The 24,162-nt window shown below is 40.9% G+C and overlaps 1 protein-coding gene across 10 annotated transcripts in view; it reads left to right on the top strand.

Moving 5' to 3' along the window:
- Window positions 1–20,709: 20,709 nt before the first annotated feature.
- The window catches only part of LEMD3 (LEM domain containing 3), an 84,524-nt gene continuing 81,071 nt past the window's right edge, over window positions 20,710–24,162 (top strand). For 9 of the 10 annotated variants that reach the window (XR_003432878.1, XR_003432877.1, XR_003432879.1 and 6 more), the window contains exon 1: window positions 20,710–22,406. Coding sequence is in view for 6 of the 10 variants with exons in the window: in XM_027106924.1 (XP_026962725.1) it covers window positions 20,834–22,406 (1,573 nt within the window). In the remaining 4 variants the exon portion in view is untranslated. The remainder of the gene's footprint in view (window positions 22,407–24,162) is intronic. The other variant, XM_027106919.1, reaches the window with a different exon arrangement.

A 24,162-nucleotide genomic window follows, 5' to 3' on the forward strand; every position in this document is an offset into this window, starting at 1 on the left:
TTACACATTGCCTGGCACATAAAAGACACATACAGATTCAATAAACTATCTCTTACGTCTACAACATAATTCTTATTATATACAAATGTATAATAACAGTGATAAGGCTTAACTTAAAATTACTGATTGAATCATAAACTCTTGATTATATTACAATACCAAAATATTTCTATCAAATACTAAGAACTTGTAAGGTGTCAAAAATCAGCCAATTATTGAAAAAAACAAAACAAAACAAAACTCCCTGCAAACAAAAGTCCAGGACCAGATGGCTTTACTGGGGAATTCTACCAAACATACAAAGAAGAACTTATACCAAACCTTCTCAAACTCTTCCAAAAGACTTGAGAGGAGGGAACACTCCCAAAGTCATTCTATGAAGCTGCCATGACCCTGATACCAAACTACACAAAGACACGACCAAAAAGAAAATTACAGGCCAATATCTTTGATGAATGTAGATGCAAAAATTCTCAACAAAATATTAGCAAACCAAATCCAACAACACATAAATAAGGTCATACACCATGATCAAGTAGGATTCATCCCAGCATCACAAGAATGGTTCAATGTATGTAAATCAATCAATGTGATACACCACATCAACAAAAGAAAAGATAAAAACCACATGATCATCTCAATAGATGCAGAAAAAGCATTTGATAAAATTCAATATTCATTCGTGATAAAAAAAACTCTTACCAGGAAACCTTCAAGATAATGGAAGAGTAAGATGCGGAGATCACCTTCCTCCCCACAAATACATCAGAAATACATCTACATGTGGAACAACTCCTACAGAACACTGTACTGAATGCTGGCAGAAGACCTCAGACCTCCCAAAAGGCAAGAAACTCCTCACGTACCTGGGTAGGGCATAGGACAAAAGAAAAAAAAGAGACAAAAGAATAGGGACTGGACCTTCACCACTGGGAGGGAGCTGTGAAGGAGGAAAAGTTTCCACACACCAGGAAGCCCCTTCGCGGGTAGAGACGGTGGCAGGGTGGGGTGGCAGGGGGAAGCTCCGGAGCCACGGAGGAGAGCTCAGCAACAGGGGTGCGAGGGCAAAGCGGGGCGAGATTCCCGCACAGAGGATCGGTGCCGACCAGCACTCACCAGCCCAAGAGGCTTGTCTGTTCACCCGCTACGGCGGGTGGGGCTGGGAGCTGAGGCTCGGGCTTCCGAGGTCGGATCCCAGGGAGAGGACTGGGGTTGGCGGCGTGCACACAGCCTGAAGGGGGCTAGTGCCACAGCTAGCCGGGAGGGAGTGCGGGAAAAGGTCTGGAGCTGCGGAAGAGGCAAGAGACTTTTTCTTGCCTCTTTGTTTCCCGGTGCACGAGGAGAGGGGATTCAGAGCACCGCCTAAATGAGCTCCAGAGACGGGTGCGAGCCGCGGCTGTCAGCGCAGACCCCAGATACAGGCATGAGATGCTAAGGCTACTGCTGCAGGCACCAAGAAGCCTGTGTGCTAGCACAGGTCACTGTCCACAACTCCCCTCCCGGGAGCCTGTGCAGCCCGTCACTGCCAGGGTCCAGTGATCCAGGGACAACTTTCCTGGGAGAACACACGCCGCGCCTCAGGCTGTTGCAAAGTCACGCCGGCCTCTGGGGCTGCAGGCTCGCCCCGCACTCCATACCCCTCCCTCCGCCCGGCCTGAGTGAGCCAGAGCCCCCTAATCAGCTCCTCCTTTAACCCGGTCCTGTTTGAGCGGAGAACAGACACCCGCAGGTGACCTACACACACAGGCGGGGCCAAATCCAAAGCTGAACCTCAGGAGCTGTGTGGACAAAGAAGTGAAAGCGAAATCCCTCCCAGCAGCCTCAGGAGTAGTGGATTCAAGCTCCACAATCAACTTGATGTACCCTGCATCTGTGGAATACCTGACTAGACAACGAATCATCCCAAATTGAGGAGGTGGACTTTGGGAGCAATGATAAATATATATATTTTTTTCCTTTTTCTCTTTTTGTGAGTGTGTTTGTATATGCTTCTGGGTGTGATTTTGTCTGTATAGCATTGTTTTTACCATTTGTCCTACGGTTCTGTCTGTCCTTTTCTTTTTTTTTTTGGTATAGTTTTTAGTGCTTCTTATCATTGGTGGATTTGTTTTTGGTTTGGTTGCTCTCTTCTTTCTTTCTTTTTCTTACTTTTTAATTTTTTAAAATTATTTTTTATTTTAATAACTTTATTTTATTTTATTTATTTTTCTTTCTGTCTTTCTTTTTTTCTCCTTTTTATTCTGAGCCATGTGGATGACAGGGTCTTGGTGCTCCGGCCAGCTGTCAGGCCTGTGCCTCTGAGGTGGGAGAACCGAGTTCAGGACATTGGCTCACCAGAGACCTCCCAGCTCCATGTAATATCAAACGGTGAAAATCTCCCAGAGATCTCCATCTCAACGCCAAGACCCAGCTCCACTCAACGACCAGCAAGCTACAGTGCTGGACACCCTATGCCAAACAACTAGCAAGACAGGAACACAACCCCACCGACTAGAAGAAAGGCGGCCTAAAATCATAATAAGGTCACAGACACCCCAAAACACACCACTGGACGCAGACCTGCCCACCGGAAAGATAAGATCTAACCTCATCCAACAAAACACAGAAACTAGTCCCCTCCACCAGGAAGCCTACACGACCCACTGAACCAACCTTAGCCACTGGGGGCAGACACCAAAAACAACGGAAACTACGAACCTGCACCCTGTGAATATGAGACCCCAAACACAGTAAGTCAAGTAAAATGAGAAGACAGAGGAACACACAGCAGATGAAGGAGGAAGGTAAAAACCCACCAGACCAAACAAATGAAGAGGAAATAGGCAGTCTACCTGAAAAAGAATTCAGAGTAATGATAGTAAAGATGATCCAAAATCTTGGAAATAGAATGGAGAAAATACAAGAAACGTTTAAAAAGGACCTAGAAGAAATAAAGAGCAAACAAACAATGACGAACAACACAATAAATGAAATTAAAATTCTCTAGAAGGAATCAATAGCAGAATAACTGAGGCAGAAGAACAGATAAGTGACCTGGAAGATAAAATAGTGGAAATAACTACTGCAGAGCAGAATAAAGAAAAAAGAATGAAAAGAACTGAGGACAGTCTCAGAGACCTCTGGGACAACATTAAATGCACCAATTTTCGAATTATAGGGGTCCCAGAAGAAGAAGAGAAAAAGAAAGGGACTGAGAATATATTTGAAGAGATTATATTTGAAAACTTCCCTAATATGGGAAAGGAAACAGTTAATCAAGTCCAGGAAGCACAGAGAGTCCCATACAGAATAAATCCAAGGAGAAACATGCCAAGACACATATTAATCAAACTATCAAAAATTATAAATACAAAGAAAAAATATTAAAAGCAGCAAGGGAAAAACAACAAATAACACACAAGGGAAGCCCCATAAGTTTAACAGCTGATCTTTCAGCAGAAACTTTGCAAGCCAGAAGGGAGTGGCAGGACATATTTAAAGTGATGAAAGGGAAAAACCTACAACCAATATTACTCTACCCAGCAAGGATCTCATTCAGATTCGCAGGAGAAATTAAAACCTTTAAACACAAGCAAAAGCTAAGAGAATTCAGCACCACCAAACCAGCTTTACAACAAATGCTAAAGGAACTTCTCTAGGCAGGAAACACAAGAGAAGGAAAAGACCTACAATAACCCAAAACAATTAAGAAAATGATAATAGGAACATGCATATCAATAATTACCTTAAATGTAAATGGGTTAAATGCTCCAACCAAAAGACATAGACTGGCTGAATGGATACAAAAACAAGACCCATATATATGCTGTCTACAAGAGACCCACTTCAGACCTAGGGACACACACAGACTGAAAGTGAGGGGATGGAAAAAGATATTCCATGCAAATGGAAATCAAAGAAAGCTGGAGTAGCAATTCTCATATCAGACAAAATAGACCTAAAAAAAAAGACTGTTACAAGAGACAGAGAAGGACACTACATAATGATCAAGGGATCAATCCAAGAAGAAGGTATAACAATTGTAAATACTTATGCACCGAACATAGGAGCACCTCAATACATAAGGCAAATGATAACAGCCATAAAAGGGAAATTGACAGTAACACAATCATATTAGGGGATTTTAACACCCCACTTTCACCCATGAACAGATCATCCAAAATGAAAATAAATAAGGAAACACAAGCTTTAAATGATACATTAAACAAGATGGACTTATTAATTGATATTTATAGGACATTCCATCCAAAAACAATAGAATACACTTTCTTCTCAAGTGCTCATGGAACATTCTCCAGAATAGATAATATCTTGGGTCACAAATCAACCCTCGGTAAATTTAAGAAAATTGAAATCGCATCAGGTATCTTTTCCGACCACAATGCTATAAGACTAGATATCAATACAGGAAAAAAATATGTAAAAAATACAAACACATGGAGGCAAAAAATACACTACTTAATAACCAAGAGATCACTGAAGAAATCAAAGAGGAAATCAAAAAAACCTAGAAACAATTGACAATGAAAACATGATGACCCAAAACCTATGGGATGCAGCAAAAGCAGTTCTAAGAGGGAAGTTTATAGCAATACAATCCTACCTCAAGAAACAAGAAACATCTCAAATAAACAACCTAACACTACACCTAAAGCAATTAGAGAAAGAAGAAGAAGAACAACAAAGTTAGCAGAAGGAAAGAAATCATAAAGATCAGATCAGAAATAAATGAAAAAGAAATGAAGACAACAATAGCAAAGAGCAATAACACTAAAAGCTGGTTCTTTGAGAAGATAAACAAAATTGATAAACCACTGGCCAGACTCTCCAAGAAAAAAAGGGAGAAGACTCAAATCAATAGAATTAGAAATGAAACAGGAAAAGTAACAACTGATACTACAGAAATACAAAGGACCATGAGAGATTACTACAAGCAACTATATGCCAATAAAATGGACAACCTGGGAGAAATGAACAAATTCTTAGAAAAGCACAATCTTTTGAGACTGAACCAGAAAGAAATAGAAAATATAAACAGACCAATCACAAGCACTGAAATTGAGACTGTGATTAAAAATCTTCCAACAAACAAAAGCCCAGAACCAGATAGCTTCACAGGAGAATTCTATCAAACATTTAGAGAAGAGGTAACACCTATCCTTCTCAAACTCTTCCAAAATATAGCAGAGGGAGGAACACTCCCAAACTCATTCTATGAGGCCACCGTCACCCTGATACCAACACCAGACAAAGATGTCAGAAAGCAAAATAACTACAGGCCAATATCACTGATGAACATAGATGCAAAAATCCTCAACAAAATACTAGCAAGCAGAATCCAACAGCACATTAAAAGGATCATACACCATGATCAAGTGGGGTTTATCCAAGGGATGCAAGGATTCATCAGTATATGCAAATCAATCAGTGTGATAGACCATATTAACAAACTGAGGAATAAAACCCATATGATCATCTCAATAGATGCAGAAAAAGCTTTTGACAAAATTCAACACCCATTGATGATAAAAATCCTCCAGAAAGTAGGCATAGAGGGAACTTACCTCAACATAATAAAGGCCATATGTGACAAACCCACAGCCAACATCACCCTCAATGGTGAAAAACTGAAACCATTTCCACTAAGATCAGGAACAAGACAAGAATGTCCACTCTCACCACTATTATTCAACATAGTTTTGGAAGTTTTAGCCACAGCAATCAGAAATGGAAAAGAAAGAAAAGGAATCCAAATCAGAAAAGAAGAAGTAAAACTGTCACTGTTTGCAGATGACATGATACTATACACAGAGAATCCTAAAGACCCTCCCAGAAAACTACTAGAGCTAATCAATGAATTTGGTAAAGTAGCAGGATACAAAATTAATGCACAGAAATCTCTGGCATTCCTATACACTGATGATGAAAAATCTGAAAGAGAAATTAAGGAAACATTCCCATTTACCATTGCAACAAAAAGAATAAAATACCTAGGAATAAACCTACCTAAGGGGACAAAAGACCTGTATGCAGAAAACTATAAGACACTGATGATAGAAATTAAAGATGATACAAACAGATGAAGAGATATACCATGTTCTTGGATTGGAAGAATCAACATTGTGAAAATGACTCTACTACCCAAAGCAATCTACAGATTCAATGCAATCCCTATCAAACTACCACTGGCATATTTCACAGAACTAGAACAAAATATTTCACAATTCGTATGGAAACACAGAAGACCCCGAAGAGCCAAAGCAATCTTGCGAAAGAAAAATGGACCTGGAAAAATCAGGCTCCCTGACTTCAGACTATACTACAAAGCTACAGTAATTAAGACAGTATGGTACTGGCACAAAAACATAAAGATAGATCAATGGAACAGGATAGAAAGCCCAGAGATAAACCCACACACATATGGTCATCTTATTTTTGATAAAGGAGGCAAGAATATACATTGGAGAAAAGACAGCCTCTCCAATAATTGGTGCTGGGAAAACTGGACAGCTACATGTAGAAGAATGAAATTAGAGCATTCCCTAATACCATACATAAAAATAAACTCAAAATGGATTAAAGACCTAAATGTAAGGCCAGACACTATAAAACTCTTAGAGGAAAACATAGGCAGAACACTCTACCACATAAATCAGAGGAAGATCCTTTTTGCCCCACCTCCTAGAGAAATGGAAATAAAAACAAAAACAAACAAATGGGACCTAATGAAACTCAAAAGCTTTTGCACAGCAAAGGAAACCATAAACAAGATGAAAAGACAACCCTCAGAATGGGAGAAAATATTTGCAAATGAAGCAACTGACGAAGGATTAATTTCCAATATTTACAAGCAGCGCATGCAGCTCAATATCAAAAAAACAAACAACCCAATCCAAAAACGGGCATAAGACCTAAATAGACATTTCTCCAAAGAAGATATACAGATTGCCAACAAACACGTGAAAGAATGCTCAACATCATTAATCATTAGAGAAAAGCAAATCAAAACTACAATGAGATCTCACCTCACACCAGTCAGAATGGCCATCATCAAAAAATCTAGAAACAATAAATGCTGGATTGGGTGTGGAGAAATGGGAACTCTCTTGCACTGTTGGTGGGAATGTAAATTGATACAGCCACTATGGAGAACAGTATGGAGGTTCCTTAAAAAACAAAAATAGAAGTACCATACAACCCATTAATCCCACTACTGGGCATATACCCTGAGAAAACTATAATTCAAAAAGAGTCATGTACCACAACGTTTGTTGCAGCTCTATTTACAATAGCCAGGACATGGAAGCAACCTAACTGTCCATCGACAGATGAATGGATAAAGAAGATGTGGCACATATATACAATGGAATATTACTCAGCTATAAAAAGAAATGAAATTGAGTTATTTGTAGTGAGGTGGATGGACCTAGAGTCTGTCACACAGAGTGATGTCAAAGAAAAACAAATACCGTATGCTAACACATATATATGGCAGCTAAAAAAAAAAAAAAAGTCATGTAAAACCTAGGGGCCGGACGGGAATAAAGACGCAGACCTACTAGAGAATGGACTTGACACAGCGTGGGGGAAGGGTAAGCTGGGGCAAAGTGATAGAGTGGCATGGACATATATACACTACCAAATGTAAAATAGATAGCTAGTGGGAAGCAGCCGCATAGCACAGGGAGATCAGCTTGGTGCTTTGTGACCACCTAGAGAGGTGTGATAGGGAGGGTGGGAGGGAGACGCAAGAGGGAGGAGTTATGGGGATATATGTATATGTATACCTGAATCACTTTCTTATAAAGCAGAAACTAACACGCCATTGTAAAGCAATTATACTCTAATAAAGATGTTAAAAAACAACAACAAAAAAGAACTCTTACCAAAGTGGATATAGAGGGAACATATCTCAACATAATAAAAGTCATTTGTGACAAATCCACAGCCAATATAATACTCAACAGTGAAAAGCTGTAAGCCTTCCCACTAAAACCTAGAACAAGACAAGAATACCCACTCTCACCACTTCAATTCAATATTGTATTGGAAGTCCTAGCCACAACAATCAGACGAGAAACAGAAATAAAAGATATCCAAATTGAAAGGGAAGAGGTAAAATTGCCATTCTATGCAGATGACACGATACTATACATAGAAAACCCTAAAGACTCCACACAAAAAGTGCTAGAACTGATAAACGATTTCAGCAATGTAGCAGGATACCAATTTAGCATACAGAAATCAGTTGCATTTCTTTACACTAATGATGAAATATCAGAAAGGGACAGTAAAAAAAGCAATCCCTCTTATTTTTTAAAATTAATTTTTATTGGAGTATAGTTGACTTACAATGTTGTGTTAGTTTCTGCTGTACATCAAAGTGAATCAGTTATACATATACATATATCCACTATTTTTTAGATTTTTTAGCCCAGAAATAAACCCACACACCTATGGTCAATTAATGTTTTACAAAGTGGGCAAGAATATACAACGGAGGAAAGACAGTCTATTCAGCAATGGTGTTGGAAAAGCTGGACAGCCACGTGTAAATCAATGAAGTTAGAACACTCCTTTGCAGCATACACAAAAATAAACTCAAAGTGGCTTAAAGACTTAAATATAAGACACGACACCATAAAACTCCTAGGAGAGAACACATGCAAAACATTCTCTGACATAAACCATAGCAATGTTTTCTTAGGTCAGTCTCCCAAGGCGATAGAAATAAAAGCAAAAATAAATGAATGGGGCCTAATCAAACTTACAAGCTTTTGCACAGCAAAGGAAACCATAAGCAAAACAATAAGACAACCTACGGACTGGGAGAAAAATATTTGCAAACGATATGACCGACAAGGGGTTAATTTCCAAAATACACAAACAGCTTGTAGACTAAAAGCAAACAACCCAGTCAAAAAACTGGGCAGAAGACCTAGACATTTCTCCAAAGAAGACATGCAGATGGCCAAAAGGGGATTATCAGATACAAACTACTGTATATAAAATAGATAAACAACAAGACAACAAGGTCCTACTGTATAGCACAGGGGGAAAAAATATATATATAGCAATCACTTTGCTGTACACCAGAAACTAACAAAACATGGTAAATCAACTACACTTCAATAAAAAAAAATCAGTCCATTATTGTGATACCTTTACTAGTTAAGAGTCCTCCTTTGCATTTATGTTAGACTTGCTTTCAGCCCACATTTCAATTCTTCTTCCCCAAATGGCATAGGTATGGTGTTCATGTCCTATGAGTCCAATTTCAGTTACTTTTACATCAGACCATTTTGAAGTAGAAATATTCGTCTATATTTAGCCTTGCTGTTCATTTTTCTATTAGTCACTTTTTTTTTTGGCCGGGGTTTTAGTTCCCCCACCAGGGATTGAACCTGGGCCACAGCAGTGAAAGCACTGAATCTTAACCATTGGACAGCCAGGGAATTCCCCTATTAGTTACTTCTTATGTTTCATAGTTGTAGAGTGCAAAAAATGATTGTGGGATGAATGGGCGTGTGAGGTGGTGATGGTCATGCAGATAACTTGTTATTGGTAATTCCAAGTGACTCTTTAAGAAAGTGGTGGGTCATAGTCTTTCTTCTCCTTTTATATTTTGTAAAAAATTTATTGTTTTTACACTATTGTGGAACAAATATAATAGCAGTTTTATGCTTTGCAATTTATATTGCTAATTTCATGAACTTTTTGAAATTCTATAATATTTCTCGCAGCTATGAATGTTGTCTCCCTCTGTGACACTGAGTCAAAATGCTATGACATTAGAGGGAGAGACTCATGTTCCAGCTCTGCCCCCACCCCCCATTTCTTCTTTCTGCCATTGAAAAGTCTGTCAATTGGCAAATCCCATCCTCCTGCTCCCATTTCCCCTCCCAACACCATCCACGGATCCTGGTGCTATCTTCTGGAGACACAGAGATTTAAACTAAGTTTAACCTAAAAAAACCCTTCACATATATGAAATATATCCCAAATTCAAAATATATCCTAAATCCTATCACTTCTCTTTTCCTCCACTGCCACCACTCTGGTCCAAACAACATCAGCTCTTGCCTGATTATTTCAGTAACCTGATTTGTCTCCATGCTTCCACCCTAGCCCCACCCCCAACAGCCTATTTTGCAACATAACTCCCAGAATGATGCCTCAAAAACACGTGAGATACAGTCACTCCTCTATCTAAAATCCTCCACATGGCTCCCCAACTCACGCAGAAACTGGACAAGGTCTTTGCAGTCACCTAAAAGGCCCTACCTAATCTGACATGTAGTAAGCACTCAATAAATTTTAGTTGAGTGAATGAATAAATTTAGAGAACACTTAATTCTCCTTATTTTCAAATGAATGCCCTAGTTCCTAAAAAGTTCCTCAGTGGCTCAAATGGCTTCCAGACTTCCATTCTGGTCAGCCTCTTATACGAACTTCAGGTTTTTAGTGTCCTTCTTAACATGTGGCACCGAGGGGCTTCCCTGGTGGCGCAGTGGTTGAGAGGCCCGCGTATCGGAAAAAAAAAAAAGTGGCACCACGATTAACATGGTGATACGATTTTAGCACAACCAGCGAATTTTACTACATACATCCTTTTATCACTGTCACGTAGGGTTACAGTAGCTTTTCTGGCAGCCGTGTCATAACATTGAAGCCATTCTGTTTTTAATGAACGAAAATTCCCATGTCTTCACCCAGAAATCGATGTTAATTCAAATCTACTCATCTTTGCATTTGCGCAGTTGGTATCTTGAAACAATGTAAGGACTGACCAAAAATTACTTCTTTCATAGAATTTGATTCTTTTTGTTCAAAGACATTTGCATCGATGCTTCTAATTGCTCAGTGTTGCTACTATGGCAACACTGTTAGTTGTTACTATTTTTTCAGCCATTACATTTTCCATCATCAGCCTGTCCCCCTTGTCTTCCAACTGGTATGCACCTCAAAAGTGTTGTTGTTGTTTTGTTTTGTACTTTTGCTGAGATTATTTTGCTAGATATTTAAATATTTCTCCTGATACAATTAATTATAGAAAGAAAAATTAAATAGAATTCAGAAGACCTAGGTACTATCACATGTACTAGCTTTGTGATCTTGGAGAAGTGAATGAAACTCTATGCCTCAATTTCATTGCCTATATAAAGTGAGAATTATAATAACTTGCTTCTGCCATTCAATAGGGTTGTTCAGTGAGATCATGGCAGTGACAAAGGAGTATTGATATAAAATAAGAAAAATGGCCAGAGACCCTTAACAAAGTTACAATCAGACAAGTATCTTCTCTTTTTTATTTAATATAAATTTATTTATATTTTATTTTTGGCTGCATTGGGTCTTCATTGCTGCTCATGGGCTTTCTCTAGTTGCGGTGAGTGGGGGCTACTCTTCATTGAGGTGTGTGGGCTTCTCATTGCGGTGGCTTCTCTTACTGCGGAGCACGGGCTCTAGGCACATGGGTTTCAGTCATTGTGGCACACGGGCTCAGTAGTTGTGGCTCGCGGGCTGTAGAGCACAGGCTCATTAGTTGTGGCGCACGGGCTTAGTTAATCCGTGGCATGTGGGATCTTCCTGGACTAGGGCTCGAACCCGTGTCCCCTGCACTGGCAGGTGGATTCTTAACCACTGCACCACCAGGGAACTCCTAAGCTTCTTCTCTTATCCTGTTACTTTTTTCCCCCTTAAAATATAGCTCCATAGTATAGAGAGCTGGTCTGAGGATGCCTGCGTTCTAACCTTCATTTTCTCACTAACTAGTTGAGGCACCTTGGACAAATAATATAACCTGCTAGGCTTTATTTATTTTAATTAATTAATTAATTAATTAATTAATTTATTTTTTGCGGTACGCGGGCCTCTCACTGCTGTGGCCTCTCCCGTTGCGGAGCACAGGCTTCGGATGCGCAGGCTCAGCGGCCATGGCTCACGGGCCCAGCCACTCCACGGCATGAGGGATCTTCCTGGACGGGGGCATGAACCTGCGTCCCCTGCATCGGCAGGCGGACTCTCAACCACCGCGCCACCAGGGAAGCCCTAGGCTTTATTTTTTTAACCTAAAAACAATAGGATTTGCCTGCATACTTTCTAAGATCCCTCTCCGCTTTTGAATTTTTGAAAAGCTGTCATGCTGGCCCACGCTCAAGAATAACACAAATCTTACTTGCACATTTGTCTTCATTAAGGTACATGTCTGGTGGCTTTTATAATGACTAAGATACTCATGCTGCATTTCAAATAGGAGCAGAGGTGCAGGGCCTATAAGAGCTAAAGCCTTTTAAGAGTCCTAAAACACCAAATTGAAACCAAGAAGTCTAGGTAAGTAATTAAAGAACCACTTGGGCTCAACTAGAAAGAATTTTCCACTTACTGAATATAAGTTTTGTAGCTCAGACCCCACCCAAAAACCATGGGTACTAAAGACTTTAATAACAATAATGCATCTTGTTTAAATATAGTTAATCTTTTCATAAGAAGTTTAAATGATTCAGACATTAGCCATCAATTACTTCTTTCCTTTAGAAAAAATGCACCACTTGGACTTTTACACAAAAATGTCAAAATGCTAAGAAGGGAACCTAAGTTAATATGAACGAAGAAGAGAAAGATGAGTTGGGACCTTACCTCAGATTCTTTTACAAAGCTAATTTTTATTAAAAACGTGATTAAACATTTAAAACGATTAAAGCAAAATTCATATTATATTATTCATAATCCCACTACTGTATGAAACTTTATAAAACATTTATTAGTTTTTAATTTAGTTTTACTTAATTTAGTTTAATTAGTTATAAATTTACTCAGATTTATATTTGAGTCCCTTAACTTTGGGGCAATAATCAACTTTAGGGCTTCATGGGAAGAGTCCATCATCCACAGGGAGGGGAGATGAGGAGAATCTTTGGAAATTTGGCTTAGCACCTTCCAAGACATCACTTTCTTAGTTTTTCTCTATCTCACACACCACCAGCTTGTTTTTAGTCTCCTCTGCAGGTTTCATGTTATCTTCTCATCCCCTAAATGTTGCAGTACTTCAGGGCTCAGTTGCCTTACATTTTCTCTTTTCTATCTAGTTATTTTCCATGGCTTTAAATTCCATCCATATGCTGCTGATACTCATATTTATAACTTTAGCCCAGACTCGTAATACATCTGTTTATCAGACTCTTTTACTTGGAAATCCCAAACATAACACATCCAAATGAATCTCTTGACTCCCCCCGAAAAATATTGTATCTCCAGGCTGCCACATCTCAGTAAATAACAACTCCTTTCTTCTGGATACTCAGCCCCCAAAACTTGGAGTCATTCTTGACTCCTTTCTCTCATATCTAACATCCAATCTGTAAATCCTGCTTAGTTCTACCTTTAAAATATATTCAGAATCCCAATGCTTCTTACTTCCACCCCCTACTACTATGTTCCAACCCATAATCTTGTTCACCTGGATTTTTGCAATAGCCTCCTAACTTAGCTCTATTCTTTCCTTTTCCTCTCCTAAAGTCTATTCTCAACACAACAGGTCTTACAAGTAAATTAGATCACGTTGCTCTGTTCCTCAAAACCCTACTTTGGCTTCTCATCTCACCCAGAGTGAAATCCAAAGTACTTACCATCGCCTAAAAGGCCTTACAAGATCTCCATTCTTTCTCCACCGCTGTTCTGACCTCGTCTTCCATGGCTCATGCCCCACCCCACCCCTCTTCACCAGCCATGTTGGTCTCCTTTCTGTGAAAGCAGGATCTCACCTTGCACATTCTCACTCTGGGTTTTTGTCCTTACCATTCCCTTCAGATGCCTACACAAATGGCCCTTTATCAGAAAGGTCTTCCTAACCACCCACATGAGATAGCATCATCCACCTGTCACCTTTACGCCCTATCCCATTTACCTTGTTTTGTTTTTCTTCTTAGCACCTATCATTAGCTGACCCGTTACATGTTATTTGTTAATGTCTATATTCTTGAGCTAAAATGTAAAGTCTATGATGTTATTTTGTTCACTGTAGTATCTCCATCACCTAGAACAATGTTTGGCCCACAATAAGCACTCAATAAATATTTGTTGAACAAGTGAATGAACAAACCCCGTAGTCTTAATTAGAGACTTGACAAAATACACATGAGCAACTGAAAAGTCGGCATGACATTCATTGATTTGATATAGGGAAAATGCCTGAATTGGAGTTACATACATCTGAATTGCACAACTAAAGTACTGATCAAAAATGTAAGTTGCAGGGCTTCCCTGGTGGCGCAGTGGTAAAGGATCCGTCTGCCAATTCGGGGGACACGGGTTCAAGCCCTGGTCTGGGAAGATCCCACGTGCTGCAGAGCAACTGAGTCAGTGCACCACAAATACTGAGCCCACGTGCCACAACTACTGAAGTCCATGCACCTAGAGCCCATGCTCCGCAACAAGAGAAGCCACCACAATGAGAAGGCTGCCTACCGCAATGAAGGGTAGCCCCCGCTCACCACAACTAGAGAAAGCCCGTGCGCAGCAACGAAGGCCCAATGCAGCCAAAAAAAAAAAAGAAGAAGAAATGTTCCTCATGTATGGGTGGCCAGAAGTGATCTTATTTAGAGGCAAGCAGGGGTCAGGAACAAGTTTCAGTCATGAGTGATGGGAGACAAAGCTTTCCATCCCATCAACAAAAACTAAAAGTGGTCCTCTCCCCGTTATCCCTTCTCTCCATGCTTAAGCTTCTGGGAAGGATGGATAAGAAACATCAAAGGATACATAATCCAAAGTTTGAAAGTATTATAAATCACAAACCTGATGATTCTCTATGCCTATCTCCTATGAAGTTCCTGTATAACAAATAAAACAACACTAAAGGAGTGCATTGAAAAGAATAGATAATCATAAACTGAGGCGTTCAGATCTCTTTACCATTGCTTATATGATGTGGGACAGAAAACTTCGGTGTTAAGATGCTTTTGCTGCTTAAGGAAACAAATCTCTAGAGCAGTCTGGGTCAGAAGCCTCTTTACAGGTGTACTCCTTAAACTGCATGCTGAATTTGTAGACTCACATTTCTCTCCTATTTCTAGATAACCCTATACAAGTCTTATCCCTAATGTATTTCTTCTTTGTGTGTCACCTGCAAGTCTTTCTAATACTATTTTGTGACATGTGGTATCACTTAATAAGCCAGGAGCTTGGAGAGATGCAAATTTCAATCAGACACAGATCCTTATCTCAAAGAACATGAGAAATAAGGCAAGTATATAAATAAGTCTAATAAAAATGTACAATAAGAAGTATTATACGAAAGTACTTTCAGAAAGTTTTGAATTTGTAAGAGACCTTAATGGTCAAGTATTCTTACTTCTTCATTTTACAGATGAAGAAACTAAAAGAGAAAAGGTTAAGTGACTCATTCTGTGAAGTACAATCAACTCATATGAGGTATTGTGGTGGGCTGGAAAGAACAGTGAACTTAGGGTGAGACAATCTAGAAATGATTTTGGACCTCATCTAGTAAGCTCTCATAAAGAACAAATGATCAAACTTTCTTAAGCCTTAGTTTTCTCCTCTACAGAACAAGGATTATAATTGCTTGCCTGTTAGGGTTGGTGGAAAGATCAAATGAGATCATGAAAAGGTGCTATTGATTATGAGGCAATTTAAAAAATGTAAAATATTACTACAATTAACTGCAGAACTGGAAATAGAACTCAAATCTCGCAACTTTTAGACACTTGTCCCTCACATATTAATGTGAAATACTCTCTACGACTCCCAGTACATGATTTAGCAATTCACCTTCTTGCACAGAGTAGATTATAATTATCAATCATATGTATGTTGTTTACTGGAGTTGTATGACCGTTCCTTACCTGTTTGAGTTATATACAGAAAAATAAAACAGATGCTCTTGCTATGAAACTTTCTTGGCTAATTCTCACAACAACATAGGATAAGAATTTTATCTAACATTTCTCCATACCATGTTGTATTTTCAGCCTGTTTATTCTGGCTTCTTCCTTAGAATCACTGTTAGTGTTGAATAAAAGTTAAGCAATTAAAAAGGAAAATAAACATCAGGAGCTTTGTAGATCGAACTAGTGAAGACATCCTTGAGGCACTTTAAGAGAAGTTAAGTGATAACATCATTATGATATTGTGTTACTTCTTTGATCTGCTAACAAGTTAAGTGAAATAATCAGTTTATATTTCTGAGCTTTCTTTCTAGTTGTTGCATGTAGAAATAAAACTAAGAAATAGGTCAATTGTAAAATCTTTTGTCCTCTTCCTCACCTCATTACAGACTACTCCCTCTTTAGGATGGGTGAGAAAAGAGGGAGCTAAGTTTATTTTTACACATATTACTGTATGAATTAAGAAAGGTATTCAAGAAGTGGTGTGCTATAGTGGAGAGAACATGAAATTTGGACTCTGAGGTCATAGGTTTCAGTTTTCCATCTGGTTCTTGAGACTTGAATCAAGTAACTTTTCTAACCTCAGTTTCCTTATTTGTAAAAGATGAAAACTAATAAAACCTACTCTTTGGATTGTCAAAGGAATTATATGGTATTCCCCAAATAATTAGAAGACAGCTAAAAAGATGCATATCATCTTTGGAAGAGAAAATAAAATTGAAATCACTTTCTAAAATGAGGCACATGAATATAAAGTCAGAAAATTTAGATGGCATTAGAAATGGGATTAATGTTTTAAATATATGCTATGGAGCCCTAAACACTTGCTATAGTTGGGACACAAAATTGAGTATGAACTTCCTAGCTGTCATCTCAAACAGGGAAACATGGCAAGTCAGCAAACCAACAGCATCCATCCATAAGGTTAAAAACAAATTAGTAGTTTTGTGATTCCTCAAAAAGTGAAATATACAATTACCATATGAACTGAAATTCCTAGGTACACACCCAAAATGATTGAAAACAGGTATTCAAACAGATACTTGTGCATCAGTGTACGTCTTGTACATCATAGCAGCATTATTCACAATAGCAAAAGGTAGAAACCACCAAAATTCCCATCAATGGATGAATTATCTACAAAATGTAGTATATCCTTACTAGGAAATACTATGCAGTCATAAAAAAGAAATGAAGTACTGACACATGCTACATCCTGATGAATTTCAAAATGCTAAGTGAAAGGAGTCAGACACAAAAGGTCACATTATCATATGAGTCCATTTATATGAAATATCCAGAATAGTTAAATCCATAGAGACAGGAAGCAGATTAGGTTGCCAGGGGCTGAAGAGGGGGAGAAATAGGGAACACCTGCATAATAGGTATGGGGTCTCCTTTGGGAATGTTGAAAATGTTTTGGAACTAGATAGAGGTGATGGTTGCACAACTTTGTAAATGTACAAAATGCCACCAATTGTGCACTTTTAAATGGTTAATTTTATGCTATGTGAATTTTACCTCAATAAAAAATAATGATAAATAGATTAAACAAAGCAAAACCAATCCAAAACCCAAATGAGTTGTCTGGAAAAGTACAACTATTTCTAATACTGAGGCCTGAAAGGACATTCTCTAAGGAAGTAAACACTTAACAATATCTGTGAACATGATGCTCAGTGTCATATCATTCTTTAGAAGGTCCTTCAATAAAGGCTGATGTCCTGACTATGAAGGGAAATATGGCAATAGGTATTTTAACTGGGAACCAGGGGGAGTATGGTGTTAGCAATGTGGCCCAAGCTTCACTGGTCTCTGACCAGCAGGCTTAAGGCAGAGATAATATTAAAAACATATAGAGGAAGAGATAGACTGCCTATCCTTCTATAATCCTTCAGAAATGTTTCCCTTAGTCAAAATTTTGAAAGCTGTAGAGCAGGAGTGAGTTTGAGATTGCATTCCCTGTAGACCATGGGTGCAGGTTGCTAATTTAGAGGCTTGTGCTTTAAAAGTTAGCCAATCTGGAAGCAGGAGTAAGATCCATTGGTAAATGAGGAGAACTTTGGAAGCAGGTAGTGACAGTGCTGGGTCAGTGAAGGTTCTCCTGAGAAAGTATAAGATCTGCTCAAACACTCAAAGGGTAATTATAACCCCGCATAGTTCCATGCAATAAGTCATGCCCTCAGTATCTTTAAGGAGAAAAGGTTTCTTGTAGACTCCATGAGACCTTGTATATAAAATCTCTTTGTAAAGTATAAAGTTTATACCAATTGTAGTTTTCATTGTTGTGACTATCTGGCTATAATACCTAGCATGTAAACAATGTATTTGAACAGAATTTTCACATACATTCATTCATTATTCTTAACAGATACTTATTGAATATTAATTGTGTGCCCAAGAAGGATAGACAATATTATCATCATTTTAGAAAAGAATAAATTGAGGTTCTGAGAACCTAAGATTTTCCCTAAGTCCCATTACTTGGAGACTCCAGACCTTTGGTTCCTAGTTCATTCCAAATCTTTCTGCCCCCAAGGGCTAAAACGACTATGGTTGCCAAACCCCTTTGTCTTCATTAATTACTAAATGGGATTATTTGATGCCTTGGGCAAAGGTTTACCATTTCTACTTCTGTCTGTGCAGTGGTATTTTCCTTAACTGCTGTTACATGGAGTTCTCTCTCAGAAGCCATGCTACCAAACACACACACAATGCTTGGCTGTACATTACTGGCTAACATTTGAATGTACATTGTGTGTTAGGTGTGGTGCTAAGAATTATGCGGACATATTCTCATTTAATCCTTAAAATAGCTTTCTGGGGCTTCCCTGGTGGTACAGTGGTTGAGAGTCCGCCTGCCGATGCAGGGGACATGGGTTCGTGCCCCGGTCTGGGAAGATCCCACATGCCGCAGAGCGGCTAGGCCTGTGAGCCATGGCCGCTGAGTCTGCGCGTCCGGAGGCTGTCTCCGCAACAGGAGAGGCCACAGCAGTGAGAGGCCCGTGTACCGCAAAAAAAAAAAAAAGCCTTCTGAGGAAGGTTCATCATCTCTCTTTTGTTTATATAGAAACTAAGGCTCAGAAAGATTAAATAACTTGCCCTAAGTCACAGGCAGAAATATAAATGGTCTTCAAATCCTTATAGGATATCAAAAGATTCCTGAAAATCAGAGGCTGACTTCTATGATTCCTACCTGGAGAGCCAGTAGGGTGTGGAACAAATGTTGAAAGTAAGCGACAGGGCTGGGTCCCCATGCAGTTTTGCTTAACTTCAGACTCACAGCTTAACTCCTCTGCTATCCTGAGACACAGGTCTAATACGTTTATAATCATTTGATTCCCGATCCAGACAATTATGGTAATAAATTTGGGGTCATTATCATCGTAGTGGCTAAAATTTTCTATGTCAAGCACTTTTTAAAGTACTTAACAGTCCTAGAATTCAGGAATATTTGTAGATTTTAAAGTCCTCTGATAAAGGACAAGGAAGTGCCCGTCCACGTAAGAGTATTTTTGAGGAGACAGCAAGCTTTTGCTAAGAAAAGTCAAAAGTTCAGGTTACTGAGCATTATTCTGCTGTTGGATTCAGGATGTTGAAAAGCTAGTATCTATGCTTTTGACTAACATATTTTTCCGTTCAGATGTGTATAATGTAATAGGGAAAAATAATTTATTTGACAAAAATTATCATAGCGTGCCAGATATTGTGCTAGGTGCTGCCATGTAGCTGCTAGGGTTTAAGTATTCAAGAAGTGTCAGCTCTGCCAGTGTTGGAGGAAAAGGGAAGCGATCTTTACCAAACTGGGAAAATTTCATCTGAGATTCATTTCCTAGTCTATAAATGAGGGGGTTGGATATCCAGGTCTTAATCGTTTCTGTTTTTTGACTGTGTGTGAAGGTTTCTCCTCTTCATCTGTCACTACTCCCATGTCAAAATATTCATCTCACACTATCCTACATTTGCAATTCATTAATTAGTTCAACAAACGTTTACTGAACGTGCCTGAAGTGTCAGGCACTAAAGGGGTGAAGCAAGGTTCCTCTGCTCATAAAGCTTACAGTTCAAAGGGATAAGAAAATAAATAAATTAAAAATTAGGAAAACAAATGCATAAAAATATTAACAATAAATAAATAACTATAGGTTGAAAAGGTCTTAAGAAGGAAATAAGCAGGATGGCACGTTCTCTTTTTTTTCAGTCATATAATGTGATTGGCTCTTTCAATTCCAAAAACGACGACCTATCAAGGTTATCAGATTTTAAAAGGGGAAAAACGATAATACCTTACAACTAACTAGGGAACGAATAGCCATTACTCTTGAAGTAAACTGTATCGGGGCTGGTTTACTCTATCTTTTCCTTGGAATGTTAGAGGAGAGGCTTCTCAAATGAGCAGCGAGAGTAACTCACTTTATTTTTTTTTTGGTAAGTCAGTCGGAAAGACAAAGCGAAAAGAGGGAACCAGGAGTCAGGGAAATTACCAGTCGTCTGGCCATCAAGATTTCTTTAAGTCTCTAAGCTCCCCTTGGCAACGGTAATCAAGATGAAAGAAAACCACTGCCATAAACTTCAGTTTTCCCTTCAATATTACTGCCCGGTGGCAGGAACCTGGGAAGAAGAGGTCAAGGTGTGGTTTGGCAAGAGGCAGTTCCCGGGAGAGGCGCTGGGAAGGGCAGGGCGGAGAACAGCCGTAGAAGGTGACAGAAAGGAAGGGGAAGAAGGCGCTGGCACCCCGAGGTGAAAGCGCAGAACTCTCTGCCGCGCGCGACTCAGGTGGCCCTTTCCCGCTCAGGTGAGCTCCTCCCGTGCCTCCCATTGGCCAAGGCGCCAGTGGCGCTGGGAGGGCGACGCAGTCCGGTCTAGTTCAGGGTCTAGGGCGGCGCGTCACTTCCGGTAGCGCGGAGCTTGTAAAACACCCTGGAGAGAAAATGGCGGCAGCAACGGCTTCGGCGCCTCAACAGCTCTCGGATGAGGAGCTTTTCTCTCAGCTCCGCCGTTACGGCCTGTCTCCTGGCCCAGTGACGGAGAGCACCCGCCCGGTCTACCTCAAGAAGCTGAAGAAGCTTCGAGAGGAAGAGCAGCAGCAGCACCGGTCCGGGGGCCGCAGCACCAAGACGCGGAACAGTAATAACAATAACACGGCAACCGCCACGGTCGCCGCCGCGGCAGCAGCGGCGGCGGCCGTGGGGATGGGGGTCCGGCAGGTCTCAGGCGACCTCTCCTACTTACGGACTCCTGGAGGCTTGGGCCGGATCTCGGCTTCTGGCCCGGAGAGCCCCTTGGGAGGGCCCGGGGGCGCCTCGGCCGCCCCCACGGCTGGCAGCAAAGTACTGCTGGGCTTCAGCTCGGACGAGTCGGACGTGGAGGCCAGTCCCCGGGACCAGGCCGGCGGCGGCGGGGGCGGCGGCGGCGGCGGCGGCGGCTGCGGCGGCGGGAGGAAAGACCGGGCTCCGCTCCAGTATCGCGGGCTCAAACCGACGTCGGCGCCCCTGGCCTCCAGCGAGGTGACTAACAGCAACTCGGCCGAGCGGAGGAAGCCCCACTCGTGGTGGGGGGCCAGGAGGCCGGCGGCTGCCGAACTGCAGAGCCCGTCGGGGAGAGATGGGGCGGCGGATGACGGGGAGCAGGAGGGAGAGGACGGCGAGGATAGGGACCCGGAGGCCGAGGAGCCGCTGTGGTCCGGCCGGACCGTGAATGGCAGCCGGCTTCTCCCCTACAGCTGCCGGGAGAACTATTCGGACTCGGAAGAAGAGGAGGACGACGACGTGGCCTCCAGCAGACAGGTATTGAAGGACGACTCCCTTTCCCGGCATCGGCCCAGGCGGGGCCATAGTAAGCCTCTCTCTCCCCTGCCTGCGAAATCGGCCGGCGGCCGACTGGAGACCTCAGTTCAGGGAGGGGGAGGAATCGCGATGAATGACAGGGCGGCGGCCGCTGGGAGTCTAGACAGGAGCCGAAACGTCGAAGAGTCGTCGTCGTCGTCGGCGGCGGCGGCGGCGGAGCAGGGAGGAGGGTTTGATCCCCCGGACTCCAGCCCCATTCCTAGATACCGCGTTAACGCTAAGAAACTGGCCCCTCTCCTGCAGCCACCGCTCGCGGACGTGGACTCAACCTTGGATTCGTCCACAGGCTCCCTTCTTAAAACCAATAATCATATCGGCGGTGTGGCCTTCGGCGTGGACTCCCCCAGGATTTTTTCCAACAGCCTCCCTCCCAGTGCGGCGGTGGCCGCCTCTGGTTCACTCAGGATCAATCACTCCAATCATACGGGCTCCAATCATACCTACCTGAAGAACACATATAACAAACAGAAGCTTTCCGAACCTGAGGAGGAACTTCTCCAGCAATTTAAACGGGAGGAGGTGTCCCCAACTGGGGGTTTCAGTGCCCACTACTTGTCGATGTTTCTCTTAACTGCTGCCTGCCTATTTTTCCTCATATTGGGACTGACTTACCTAGGAATGAGAGGGACAGGAGTCTCCGAGGATGGAGGACTCAGCAGTAAGTATTAAACCCCGTGGGGAAGGCAACAAAGGGAATGTTGTTAGTGGTCGGCTCTCACCGCACTGGGCGTTTTACCCGAGGTGACTTCTGTCTGCAAGAACATGGTTTAATAGTGAAACACAACAGATGGAGTGCATTCGTATCATCTTTCTTTAAGAAAGAACATGATTACCACGATAAGAATGATAATCCCATGGCTGGTCTTAAGATTTTTCTGTATGAAGTATTGGGAAATTCAGAACATCTTATAAAAGAACAAAATATTACAAGCAAGTCTGGTAGTAAAATGCATTTATTTATACGTGTGACTTAAATTTTCTTTTGGCCTTAAATAACCATATGTGGAGTTGCCAATCCAATTACTCAACAGTTTGGAGGTATTTTGATTGTTTAGGGGCATCATAAACGCAGTGGGTTTTTTGTTTGTTTTTGTTTTCCCAAATTGAGTTGTGGTTCTAAAAGGCAATGTAAGATCTCTTGAAATTCTGGTTAAATGGTTTGTAGTATTAAGTATATGTGTAGGTGGTTCTGTAATTTCTTTAAAGTGAATGAATACAGATAGAAAGTAGGAAGGCATACCTCTACATTGATTTCCCAGCCCAAAGCACCTCCCCTTCCACCAGTGAAAAAAAATAGAGGTAGGGAACTGCAGGGATTTGCAGTCAGGTTAATCTGGATTGGTCTCCAGGCCCTGCCTTTTACTTGCTAAATGTCTGTAGGCAGGTGTGTTCACTCATTCATTAAGCCAGCATCATCTGTGCTGTCCTTCAACACAGGAAGAAGATGAATACTGATGGCTTTGTGTTCTATGAAGGAAAGAAGGATGGAGTAATTGGTGTATTCTACTTTAGAGATAGAGAGAGTAGGAACTATTTGAAGTGAGCCCTGTAGCAGGAGAAGGCGACGGCCTTGTAGGAGACAGGAGAGCATTCTGGGCAGAGATTACAAGAGGAGGAGGAAAGGCCTTGAGTTGAGCAAGAGCCTTCCTGTAGGTTATAGTACCTTGAGCGAGGGGGAGTGAGCCAGGGTTTAAGCTTCCCTTGCAAAATCTGTAAAACGATGCTAATCTTGATTAGAATAATGCCTGGGAAGATTAAAAGAGAGAAAGTAAATTTAGTGCATGATGGACTGCTGAATACATAATTTCTCAATGTTAGGTCCTTCTCCCCTCCCCCTGCCCCCTGAAAATTCCTGCCCTTTTCACCCAACATGAGTTCGCTGTATCATGATTTGTATTTATAAAATTGGCTTACTCTTATTTTATTTCAAAATAGTGAATGATGCAGTTAGCAGACTTAAAGAGTGGAGTGAAAATAGTGTAAGCTTTGGTTTGGTATGGCCAATTCTAAGATAGTCAAATAATAGATTATGATATTCCTTAACTAGAGGATTTAGAAGAGGGCTGAAATCCAGCATGCACTGTAAATTGGTACCCTGGGAGCAAGAGTGATACATTGTATCCTGCCCCAGATATTGGAGAGAGACAAGAAGTAAGGTCACACTAGGAGTTATACTAGTAAAGTTCACATAAATGACATTACCCATGAGCAGTGCCTTCCTGCATGTTTGTTTCTCCAACAGAACTTGGTGTGTTCTGGCCCTTTTCTAAGAACTAAAGGCTTTGCACATATTATCACTCAATCTGCTCAACAACTCACAGAGGTAGATGGTGTCATCGTCACTCTAGAGATGAGGACAGTGAGACTCGAAGTTAAGAAATGTACCCACAGTTGAGCAGCTAGTGAGTGATAGG

The sequence above is a fragment of the Aethalodelphis obliquidens genome, unplaced genomic scaffold (genome assembly GCF_003676395.1).
Source record: "Aethalodelphis obliquidens isolate GAN/ISIS:26980383/991018 unplaced genomic scaffold, ASM367639v1 scaffold8, whole genome shotgun sequence".
NCBI lineage: Eukaryota > Metazoa > Chordata > Mammalia > Artiodactyla > Delphinidae > Aethalodelphis > Aethalodelphis obliquidens.